This window comes from Grammomys surdaster, unplaced genomic scaffold (genome assembly GCF_004785775.1).
Source record: "Grammomys surdaster isolate TR1022 unplaced genomic scaffold, NIH_TR_1.0 172, whole genome shotgun sequence".
Classification (NCBI taxonomy): Eukaryota; Metazoa; Chordata; class Mammalia; order Rodentia; family Muridae; genus Grammomys; species Grammomys surdaster.
The window spans coordinates 8452308-8465133 of NW_021604620.1; the positions used below are offsets into that span (position 1 = coordinate 8452308).

A 12826-nucleotide genomic window follows, 5' to 3' on the forward strand; every position below is an offset into this window, starting at 1 on the left:
GAACATTTAGTGGGATTTTATTCAAGTTTGTTGTTGTTGTTGTTGTTGTTGTTGTTGTTTTTTCGTGAAACCGTGACATCTGCAGGAAAATGAATGTAACAGAGTATTACTGTTAAGGGAAATAAGGCAAATTCAAAAGACGAAGGCCATATGGTCTCTCCTATGCGGATCCTAGATTTTAAAATTATATTAATGGGGCTGGATAGATGGCTCAGTGGTTAAAAGCAATTTCTGCTGTTTAATAAAATCTGAGTTTGGTTCCCAGCACTCACGTAGGGTGTCTTACAACCACCAGTTCCAGGGTATCCAATGTCCTTTTATGGCCTCTCAGATATGCACTCTCTTCGTGTATCTGTCTCTCTCAGTCTCTCTGTCTCTGTCTTGCTGTCTCTCTCTCTCTCATGTATCTGTCTCTCTCAGTCTCTCTGTCTCTGTCTGCCTCTCTCTCTCTCTCTCTCTCTCTCTCTCACACACACACACACACACACACACCCCTGCACAAATATACAAAGGAAAAAATAAAATTGTTAACTTTAAATTTATGTTTGCTTACATGTATAACTGTATGCCCTGCTGCCTACAGAGGGCAGAAGAGGGCACTGGATTCCCTGGAACTGGTGTTATAGGAGGTTGTAAGCTGCCATGTAGGTGTTAGCAATTAAACCTGGGTCCTCTGCAAGAGCATCCAGTACCCTTAACTACTGAGCCATCTCTCCAGTCCCAGGATAAATTTAATCTAAGTTAGTGTGTATGTGTCTGTGTGATCATGAAACTAGAAAGGCACTCATGAGAGGAGACGTTGAGGGAGATGAGACTGGAAGCAATGGAGCACACGAAAGAAGAATTGCAAACAGAGGGAAGAGTGGGAACCAGCAGAAGGGGTGGGGCATAAATGAGGTCCAAGTACCGTGAGACATGTGTGAAATGCCAGGATGGAAACCATGCTTTGTTCGCTGACCTACAATACTAAGACAGAGCTGGAGATGGATGTCAGTTGCTGTGATGGTTCGTATATGCTCCGCCCAAGGGGTGGCACTAGTAGAAGGTGTGGCTCTGTTAGAGTGGGTGTGGCCTTGTGGAAGGAGGTGTGGCCCTGTTGGAGGAGGTGTGGCCTTGTTGGAGGAGGTGTGTCGCTGTGGGTGTGGGCTTTAAGACCCTCATCCTAGCTGCCTGGAAGCCAGAATTTTGCTAGTAGCCTTCAGAAGAAGATGGAGTGCTCTCAGCTCCTTCTCCAGCATCATGTCTGCCTGGATGCTGCCATGCATGTTCCTGCCCTGATGATTATGGACTGAACCTCTGAACCTGTAAATCAACCCCAATTAAATGTTGTCCTTTATAAGAGTTGCCTTGGTCATGGTGTCTGTTCACAGCAGTAAAACCCTATCTAAGACAGTTGCCAAAGTCTTTCCTGGCATACATGTGTACGGAGCCCCAGCCAGGCATAAAACCTGGTGTGACACCTTTAACCTCAGCAGCTTGGAGGTGGAGGCAGGAAGACAAGAGAAGTTCGAGATTAGCTTTGGCTACACAGAAAGTGAGTTTGAAGACAGTCTGGACTACATGAGGTGCTGCCTCCAAAAAAAATTTAAAAATAATTTAGGCCAGCAAGATAGCTCAGCCAGTAAAGGTGTTTGCCTCACAAGCTAGTAGACCTGAGTTGGATCTTTGGGACGCATGGCAGAAGTAGAAAACTGTCTCCTGAAAGTTGTCCTCTGTCCTCCATATGCACAGTCGGCATGCACACACCCACACCCATACATTGATACGAATAAATACATTTTAATTATAAGTTTGCTATTTTAAATTCATGGTGGGTTTACAGGGTCTTTGAACTGACTGTACAGTGGAGAACACACACCTGCAGGTGAAAGGGTCCCTTCGTAAACGGGTGGTGGGGAAAGCTGCCTCTGAACACCATGGTATTTGTGTTGGATGTATGAGGGGGTCCCCAGGTTTAAACATCAGAGTGTGGGGATAAGCCAAAGACAACCAAGATCACAAGAAACAGTGTTGGGAATGGCAAAGGAGTCCGAGGTTTATTCCATAAAATGAGTACAGGAGGAAACCACTCCCCACTCATCCCCCTCTGCCTACCCCTCTCCCCCACCTCCCCCAAAACTCGTCTAAAGGGTGCAGCCATGAAGGCAGAGGAATTTAGCAAAGCTCAAACTACACTCCCAATCGGTATGTTCCATTTCCACCAGCGGAGGGCGACAAAGAGCAAAGGCATGGTCCCCACTAGGCAGAGTGATGTCCCACGGGCATTAGAGAAAGAAAATGCTGAGGGGCCTCGTGTGAGTGCTTAGTGCAAAAGAATTTGACCACTTAGAGTAGAGAAGCTTTTAGTTACATGGGAATGGAAGACAGTGGGGTCCAGACTGTGGGGTTTGGATTAGAGGGAGCTTGGGAACTATTTTATAACCATTAAGAGAAATCTATGCTTGGGCGGTGTTTTGTTTGTTTTCTTTCCTTTCTTTACCTACCGATTGCATTTTAGTTCTTAGGGGCTGGAGGGAGGGTTCAATGGTTATGAGCACTGACTCTTCTTCCCAGGTTCTGATCTCAGCCCCCACATGGTGGTTCACAACCATTTGTAATTCCAGTTCCAGGGGGTCTAATGCCCTCCTCTGGCCCCTGAGGACACTAGGCACACAAGTGGTGCACAGATGTATCTGTGGGCTAAACACCCATACACATTAAAATAAGTAATGTACTTGTATAAACCTGACCAGGTGAGTTCTGATGCCCAGCCCTACATAAAAGCCAGAAAGATGAAGTGGCATGTATATCTGAATTCCCAACCTGCTGCTATGGAAAGACAGGGGGTAGAGACAGGCAAGCCATAAACTCGTGGGACAGCTAAGGCAGAGGACAGGACAACCCTATCTCAATCACTGTGGCAGGCGAAGACCAATGCCTGGACTTACAGCAACTCTGACCTATGTGAATGCTATAGTACACGAATAACTACCCATACAGGGACGTTTACACACATCATACATACATATCCCACTGCAAAACACTCATATAACCAAGCAGAAGCCAGACCAGATGTGGCACACACCTATAATCCCAGCATTCGGGAGGCAAAGGCAGGAGACTCTCAAAGTCACCCTCAGCTCCACCGTGAACAACTGAAGCCACCCTGTTTCAGAACAGAAAAAACAAAGCAGCGCTGGGCAGGTGGTAGTGCACACCCTTAATTTAATCATAGCAGTCAGAATGCAGAGATGAGCAGATTTCTGTGACTATGAGGCCAGCCTGGTTTACACAGAGAGACCCTGTCCCACACACACTCCTGTGGTGGTTTGAATAGGCTTGGCAGGGAGAGCAGCACTATTAGGAGGTGTAGCTTTGTTGAAATAGGTGTGGCCTTGTTGGAGGAAGTTTGTCACTGTGGGCGTGGGCTTTGAGACCCTCCTCCTAGTGGCCTGAGAGATGCAGTCTTCTGGATGCTGACAGATCAAGATGTAGAACTCTCAACTCTTCCTGCATCCTGCCACACTGTCATGACTCTAACCATGATGATAACGGGCTGAACCTCTGAACCAGTAAGCCAGCCCCAATTAAATGTTGTCTTTTAAAAGCATGGCCTTGGTCATGGTGTCTCTTTACAGTAATGGAAACCCTAAGATACCCTCAACTCCAAAAAGGGCGGGGGGGGGGGGGGAGCTGCACCAAAAGAGAAAGTATAAATCAGAATCTCTTTCTGCTGCATTCCTGCCCAGCCCTCTTTCACAGGTGGTAGAGTTAGTTCCTGGCTATCTTCCTTGTGTTTTTTTTTTTTTTTAAGATTAGTTTTTATTTATGCATACGTATGCAGGTGAACCATGTACATGCAGGTACCTATAGAGGCCAGTAGAGAGCAGCAGGTTTCTGGAACTAGAGTTCTAGGTGGTTATTAGCTGCCCAATATGGGGTGCTGGGAACCAAACTCAGGTCCACTGTAAGAACAGTAAGTGCTCAAAACCACTGAGCCTTCTCTTTCCAGACACTTGTCTTGCATTTCTCTACTAGAAAGAGACAGATACAGAAATGTGTGCTCATTGGTGTAAGAAAGCACACATGTTGGCTGAGAGGTACATTAAAAACTTCTGTGTGGAGATGTTCTCTTATCTTGGTGCTGGTTATATGTGGTCATTTTGTGATATTTCAAATCCTGTAATTGTACCATACACTCTTCTGTATTTGTATCTGCTGGGGAAAAAAAAATGAGCAGACTGTGGTGGCACGTCTGTAAACCCAGCACTTGGGAGGTAGAGGCAGAAGGATCAGGAGTTCAAGGTCATTCTTTGCTCACAGCAAGTTGGAGAAGAGAGTTTTGGGCTACATGAAACCTTGTCTCACCAATACCCAAAACCAGAAACAACCTAGTTTTAAAGCAAAATTCCAGGGCCAATGAGATGTCTCTATGGATACAGGCATTTGCCACACAAACCTGACTACTTGAGTTTGATCCCCAGATCCTCCCAGTTGTAGAGAAGCAAACCCTGAACATTGTCCTCTGGCCTTTACATGCTGTGACACTCATATACCTGCCCGAACAATAATACTTGTAATACAAATTTAAACCCTATATTGCTAAAATTGCAGACTCCTTTCTGGTCTAGATTTTAGCAACAACTCCTACTTCAGCTCAATACTGAGTATAAGCTGTATGCTACACATATTCTTCCTGAGCTAAATGTCCCAAGCCCGTTTACTTTTAAGATGAATCTCACTAGATTGCTTAGGCCAGGCTTCTGCCTAAGTCTTCCCAGTAGTGGATGTGTATGCACCAAGTCCAGCTTTAATGTCTTTTTTCTTTTAGGTCAAATGAAATGTTTTTCATTTTTCCCCTAAATACAGAGAGTTTTCCCTACCCAGAAACAAATTATTCACTTGTGTATTTATGTATTTTTAGCAGTTAACATCAAATTATAAAGTGTCAAGTAGCACTATAAAACTAAATAGATTTTAAAGTTTTGTTTTGTTTTGCTTGAAACAAGATTGTACTATGTATTCCTGGCTAATCTGGGACTTGCTGTGTAGATCAGATTGGCCTCAAACTCAAGAGATCTTGCCCAGCCTTCCAAGAGCTAGGATTACAGCTGTGTGCCACCACACACAGTCCAGATGTAAAGTCTTAGTGAAAAGATCATGCTACTGCATAGAGGTTTTACATTCGAATATTTGCAAAGTGTTTCCAATATAAAAGACAGATATGGTGCTTCATACCTGGTGGCCTAACACTGGAAAGGCTGAGGCAGAAAGACTAAGAGTTTAGGCTAGCCTGGGCCAGAGTGAGTTCTAAAACAGCAAATTGAGTTACAGAGTGATACACTGTCTCAAACAATCTATAAAGGAGGAAGAGACTGTGATGTCATGTCCCATCACTGACAAAATACGTTTGAAAACAGTGTAAGCATTTTTTGTTGTTGTTTTGGGGTAGGTCTTCTGTGTAGCTGTGGCTCTGCCAGAACTCACTCTGTAGACCAGGCTGGCCTTAAACTCAGAGATCTGCCTACCTCTGCCTCTTAAGTACTGGGACTAAAGGCATGCATCACCATTGTCCAGCTAAGCATTTTATCCTTTTATTGATTTTTTTAAATTACATATGTTACACAGTGGTACACTACTACAGAGCATGTGCGGAAATCAGAGGATATGTTAAACGTGTTTTCTTTCTCCACTACATGGATCCCACGGATTAAACTCTGGTCCTGGGGCTTGGAGGCAAGCACTTTTTTCTTTAAAGTAGGAAAAATCAGGCTGGGCGGTGGTGGCACATGCTTTTAATCTCAGCACTTGGGAGTCAGAGGCAAGCAGATCTTTGTAAGTTCAAAGCCAATCTTGTCTACAGAGCTAGTTCCAGGGCTGTTACACAGAAATTCTGTCTCAAAAAGAAAAAAAAAAAAGGTGGAAAAAAATCCTATAATGAGATAATGCACTTTTCCTTCCCAGAATTCTCACAACCTAGTGCTCTTGTCTAATCCTGCAGCTTCGCAAGTCAGCATGCTTCTCTGAAGTAGTTTCTTTCTCTTTTATTTTTTAAGATTTAACCTGTATGCACGTGTGTGCTTATTTGCATGTATGTTTGGATGACAGAAAAGGACACTGGATCCCATTACAGATGGTTGTGAGCCACCATTTGGTTGCTGAGAATCACACTCAGGACCTCTGGAAGAGCAGCCAGTGCTCTTAACCTCTGACCCAGCTCTCTAGCCCAGAGACTAACACTTCCACCAGCTGAGCCATCTCGTTGGCACCATAGCATAAGGACTTATTTTAGCTCATGAACGTTCTTTGCCTCTGTTGCTGTTGGGTTTATTCATGGTTAGGCAGAATATCATGGCAGGCAATGCATGATGGGGTAGAAAGGCTCAACTTGTGGTAGATAAGGAGGTGAGAGAGAGCTGGGGGACAAGATGAGCCCTTCAAAAGTACATCTCCCATGACCTACTGCCTTCAACCAGGAACCCCCTCCTAATGTTCCATGCCACCACCACCACACCACCACACCACCACCACTACCACACCACCACCACCAGGGAGAACAAGTGTTCAAGTCATGAGTCTATGGGGAATTTCCAGATTTAGATCACAATAAAGACAAATCCATCTGACGTGTCTAATAGGCCAAATTAGTGGGGGTTTTTGTAAGGTGAACTTCAATAAAAAAAAATCACCTTATTAAGGACATTCTAAAACAGGCACTGGAAACTGGGTTCATCAAAAAGGCAGAACTGGCCACATTTGTTTTTACCTATTCACTACTCTAGGGCAATAGTTTTAAAAATAGCTTCTAATTTGGGGTTGGAACGGGAATGCTGTATGTGTGTAATCCCAGCATTTGGAAGGCTTAAGCAGGACAAGCTCAAATTCTAGGCCAAGCTGGGCTATACAGTGGGATATGGTTCAAAAACCATCCAAGACTAAAACAATGTTAGGCAAGATGTACCAACTAATGCCCCAGTGGTATGACTGTTCTGGAAGTAACCAACCACTTCCTGATTGAATTTGAGTCCATACTCCACAAGAGGACACCCATGCCTGTTTCTATAAAGCTGGCCAAAAGCCCACAGCCAGGGGATCATGCAATAGTGAGGAATCTACTGTCCTGCTAGTCAGGTGTCCCCCTGTAGTCTCCGTACTTACGCCTGTAGGTCTGTGCTGCGCCCATCCTTGGTGTCAGAGAAGCTTCTGTCTGCAGTGAGGAATGGTTCATTTGTAAGAGGAAGTGACTGGTACCTGTTAGCCCTGAATGGGGCATCTATTATCAACAGCTGCTCCTCCAGCTCAGAGAGGGGCAGAGATAATGTAGACACTGGGCAGGACTCTGAAAGGGTGTCTTCTGGATGTGACATGGCGGTCATACTTCAGTTCACAGCATCGGTGATTACCTGTACAAGGCCATCAGTCGGTGTTCCAGCACTCATGGGGCGGGGGCTCGCAAGGCCCCTCCCCTAGCTGAGGAATTTGGCCCATTTTGTTGCTGTTGAAGGAAAGTCGTTTCTTTGAGGGTTGCCCATGCTCCACTAGATAGCCCCAAACCACTGCATACAGCATTCACTGAACTTGGTGGGCTATAAAAAATTTAAAAGACACGATTCTGGACAAAGGATGTGTTGGGGGAGGTCTGGAGGAACTAGAAATATATATATATATATATATATATATATATATATATATATATATTCTCAAAGAATTAAATAAAAAAGTCATGCCAAAAACCCAAAACTACAAAACCCCAGCTACACCCATTAAATAAGAGTCTACAGGGGTGGTAAGACAGCTCATTGGGCAACCTGACAACCGAGTCTCATGCCAGGCCCTGCATGGCAAAAAGGTCAGAATCAACTGTACAAGTTGTCCTCTGACCTCTAAACATGAACATGTTCCAAGACATGTGCATGCCTACACACAAACACACACAAAGTAGAGGTTTTTTTTTTTTTTTAAAAGATTCTATTTGTATTCATATGAATGTTGGCATAAGCAACTGTGCTGGCTGGGAGGCAGCTCAGTGGATAGAATGCTTGTTTAGCAGGCACAAAGCCCTGAGTTCAATCTTTAGTACCAGGTCCAACGGTCCACATCCAGAATCCCAGTACTGGGAGTAGAGGCAGAAGCATCAGAAGTCTAAAGCCAGCCTTGGCTACATGAGACTATCTCAAAAACAAAAACAAAAGAAACCTGAAGGGGTCGTGGGGAAAAATTAGACTACACAGTGAATTAAAGGTGGGCATGAGATATATGGTATCCTGTCTCAAAAAAACAACAAACAAAGGAAAAGCCAACTGTAATTCTCTGTACCTGTGAAAGAAGGGACTGATCAAGAACTCCCAAATTAAGAAAACTTGTCAGTGAATTTCACCTGCTCATTTGCCTGAGAAAGAAGCTTAGTAGTCCTATTAAGTCAAACATTTCAAATTACTAACAAATTCCACTCCTTTGTGACAAGTCAAACTAGAATATAAGAAAAGGCAACACGTTATTTGACCCTGAATGCAGAGAATAAATACTTTATTAACTGATTACAGTTGAAAGTCATGAACAAAAAAGGAGTATATTAAGGCAGAGCCATATATATATATACATATACATATATATATGTATAGACAACTGCAAAGCCGGATCTCTCCATGTTCATAACCTCTGCATCTCTCACCCTCGGGTGGGCGGGGTGCTTTCTTTCTTCTTGATTAAAGGAGCATCCTGGCCAATGGTTCTGGTCCATCTGATGGTGGCGTACGGGATCACGGAGTGCACAACTGTGAGGGTTTCTCAGCAAACCTCAGGTGTCACCACGCAGCTGTTGGTCGGTGTGCAAAACCTGACAACTGACCCGTCTTCTTCAGAAAAACATGGTATCTTTAAAAATGATTGGAATAGTCTTACCTAAAACAAGTTTAGACTTCTGAGTCAATCAACTGCCAAAATTACATATTTTTCTGCCCTTCCTTCCCTAAACGCTCCTGCATGGCTTACACAGCCCAGGGAACAGCATTACCTACTTCTACTGCAGTCTTAAAAAGCTTGAGTTTTTTTTTTTTTCTCCAAAAATCAAAATTTCTTCCTTTTGCAGAATGGCAATGCAAATAGTTATTCTACATAATGTGAAACTGTCTTTCTTCTGTGTAGCTCCTCTTTTAGAAATGGGCAGTCACAAAGAAAAAAAAAGGACATAAACTTAGTCTGTAAAAGCTTCCAGTCCCATCATAATTCCAACTTGGAAGGAAAGGGCAGAGGCAAGCTGTCATTACCCAGAATGGACCAATGGCTTTGTTTGCTATCTTCAGGAGGCCTCTCCTTCCGTAGGAGATGGAGGTGTGGTAGGAGAAACGGAAGTGGGTTTTCGTGTGATTCTGTCTAGCTCCGCGTGAACATCTGCGAGCACAGGTTTCTGGCCTAGAGTGCATTTCAAGAAGAAAGAACAAGAGTTAGACAGTCCTCCCCAAAGCACTAGCCAATGCTCTCATTGACTGTGTACTTTCTACTAAGCGTCCTCCCTGGAGCACTGGCCAACGCTCTGACTGACAGTATCCTCCTACTGAGGCTGCCCATGGTGGATCAGGCAGAGGACTGCTGAGCTCAAGGTCGAGTAGGCTACATATCAGGACACTGTCTTGCGGGGTGGAGTGAAAACAACAGCCATGCAGGGTGGCCCATACCCATAATCCCAGCACCCAGGAGGCTGAAAGAGGAAGACTGCCACTAAGATCACAGCTAACCTTGGCTATATCCTTAGTTCGAGGCCCTATCTCAAAAACGAAACAAAACAACCAACCAAACAAAAAAAACAACAACAACAACAAAAAACTTTATGTAGCCTACTAAATTATATAAACATCCTTAAAAATACAGGTCCTTGGGGGCTGGCGAGATGGCTCAGTGATTAAGAGCACTGACTGCTCTGCCAGAGATCCTGAGTTCAATTCCCAGCAACCACATGTTGACTCACAATGATATGTAATGGGATCTGATGCCCTCTCCTGGTGTGTCTGAAGATAGCTACAGTGTACTCATAAAATAAATAAATCTTTAAAAAAGACAAACAGAAACACCAGGTCCTTGTTCTGAACTGAGGATGTGCAGGGTACCTATTACTTAGCCTCATATGTGGGTTTGTTTCCATTTTAGGGCATAGGGCAGTGAGCAACCAACAGCAAACAGCAGATCTGTGGATCTGGAGGGAGACATGAGAGTTACCTCCAAATGAGCAGAGGACAGAAAGGACAGGAGACCCAGAGCCCTCCTAACCTGATGAGGAACAACATGGCCCAACTCCCTAAAACTCCAGCCATTCTCTAATCTTTAAATATAAGGGCTGGTGTAACAACTCAGCAGCTACAGGCACTTGCCACCAAGTCTGATGACCTGAGTTTGATCCCTGGGACCCACATAGTAGAAGAAAACTGAAATCAAAACATTGTCTTCTGGGGAGGCAGAAGCAGGCGGATTTCTGAGTTCGAGGCTAGCCTGGTCTACAGGGTGAGTTCCAGGACAGCCAGGACTATACAGAGAAACCCTGTCTCGAAAAACCAAAAAAAAAAAAAAAAACATTGTCTTCTGATCTCCCCACACAAATTTAATATAGAGTATGACCCAGGAACTCTAACCTCAAATATTGCCCCCAACTAATTAAAAAAAAAAAAAGATATAAGGTAGGCAGTGGTGGTACATGCCCGTGAGTTCAAAGCCAGCCTGGAATACAGAGCTAGGTCCAGGACAGCCAGAGCAACACAGAGGAAAAAAAAAAATCACACAAAAAAAAGCCAAATCAAATGTGGCTTATCTACATAATGGTGTATTATTGAGCCATGAAAAAAAGCAGTTCTGACACAGGTTAGTACAAGAAGGAACCTCAGAAACACAGAAAACAAGACACACTGTTAAGACTGGAGTTACATATGAATGCCCAGCCTGGCAGCCCCAGAGAGAAGGCAGGTTAGTGGTCCAGAGACTAGAAGGCATGGAAAGTCTGAGCATGACCTGAAATCAGATGTTCTGACAGTTCCTAAAGGCACATGTGACTCCACCACACTCAGTGAGGTGACTTGCGGACAATATGCCCTGCTGGCAGCTCTACCTGACTTTTTGGCAGATGGTGGCAAACTGGTGCTTGCACCTGCAGCCCCTCCTCCAGGACTACTGCCGACTCCAGGGCCTCCAGGAGAGCCAGTCTTCTTACTCAACAGACTGTTGAAGAAATTCGCCAGGACCCCTTCACTGGTCGCTCCAGCTACAAAACAAACAAAAAGCCTTTGAGAACAAAAATTCCATTCTCCCATAAGTTATTACAAGCTACACACACTTTCATCAACTCCTACACAAAGCACTCACAAGGATGGCTTTCTATTCTTGTTCATTAGTGTTGTGTATGTGAATGACGTATGTGAGCACACGGGTGGGAGTGAGGTGGCATCACACTGCACACGTGGAGGCCAGCAGACACTATGGCGTTGGGTCTCTCCTCCCACTGTGTGTGTGGGAGACTGCACTCAGTGCTGGGCTCTGGCAACACGCACTTTACTCGATAAAACATCTCGCCAGCCTAAAGAGCCAAAGTATTTTTTATTTTATTTCTGTTGGTGTGTGTGTGTGTGTGTGTGTGTACACACGTGTGTGTAGGAGCCTGCAGAGGTCAGAAGAGGCCTCAGATCCCCTGGAAGTGGAGTTACAGATGGCTCAGCAGCCAGTGCTCTCTTGCTTTTCTGAGATTTATTTATGTTTATGCACACTTGTGCTCTGCTTTCGAGGGCGGCAGACCCTCTCGAACTGGAGTTACAGACAGTTGTGAGCTGCCACATAGGCATTGGGAACTGAACTAGGTTTCTGTGGAAGAGAAGCCATTGTTCTTAATTACTGAGCCATCTTGTCAGCCCTGAACCAAAAGTATTTTATGTTAGATGCTAATATACCTCTCCCTTTTAAAACAGCTTCATAATATTTTTTTTTACATTTATTCTGTGTGTGTGTGTGTGTTTGTGCTTTATAGGACAACCTACAGGATTGGTTCTCTCCTTCTACCATGTACCATGTTCTTGGGATTGAACTCAGCTTGATGGCAAGTCCCTTTACCAGCTGAACCATTTACTAACCTAGACTGACTATCAAAGTGACTTTCTCCAGTGGCTTCTCACAGGAGACCGCCGAGAGCATCACCGTGAGCTATGATGTACTGAGAAGATGCCCGTGTTTACAGCCTGACTGTGAGCTCCTGTCTATAAGACAAAGCTGACAAAGTACAGAGCAGGAAAGGAAAACATTTAAGTGGATTGCAGACAAGTGTGTTCATTATAAAATACACTGTACCGCTTTCCCCAAGGGAGAGCTCTACCTTTCATGTTTGGATCAATTTTTTTGGATCCAGCAGGGATGGGGGACACACTGGCAACATTGGATGACACAGATCTGTTTGGTGTTCGAGGGGAGCCTCCAGGGACTCTTGGTGATGCATCCTAGGTAAAAATGAGAAAAGCAAAAATACTAATGATTAAAATCCTCATAACACTCAAATACTCCACTCCCACCCCACCTCCTCTAATGGGCTTTACACCACAACTCACCGATGAGCGCTGCTCTTCCTGCCCTCACACTAGAGAACATACAGGCCCATCCCATTTAGACACCAGTCACTGCACTGGTGGGAAAGCAGTGGTGCATCAGATAACGAGGTGGAGCTCTGGGCACACACTGTACAGCTTGGGAGCCAGAGCTGGTCCAGCTGTACAATCCCAGGAAGTCATGTCCTCCCAAGCCCCCATTTCTCAGCTACAGGGTAGAGCTACTCTGTAACAGCACTCCTCTGCAAGACTGTCCTGAGGGTTTGTGAAAGTTCACA

General features: G+C 44.6%; 1 protein-coding gene across 1 annotated transcript in view; it reads right to left on the reverse strand.

Moving 5' to 3' along the window:
* Positions 1-8476: 8476 nt before the first annotated feature.
* Positions 8477-12826, reverse strand: part of Dync1li1 (dynein cytoplasmic 1 light intermediate chain 1) — a 33823-nt gene continuing 29473 nt past the window's right edge. The window contains exons 11-13 of the mRNA XM_028767414.1: positions 12323-12443; positions 11072-11224; positions 8477-9390 (exon numbers count right to left, since the gene is read on the reverse strand). Coding sequence (XP_028623247.1) covers positions 9278-9390; positions 11072-11224; positions 12323-12443 — 387 coding nt within the window. The 3' untranslated portion in view covers positions 8477-9277. The remainder of the gene's footprint in view (positions 9391-11071; positions 11225-12322; positions 12444-12826) is intronic.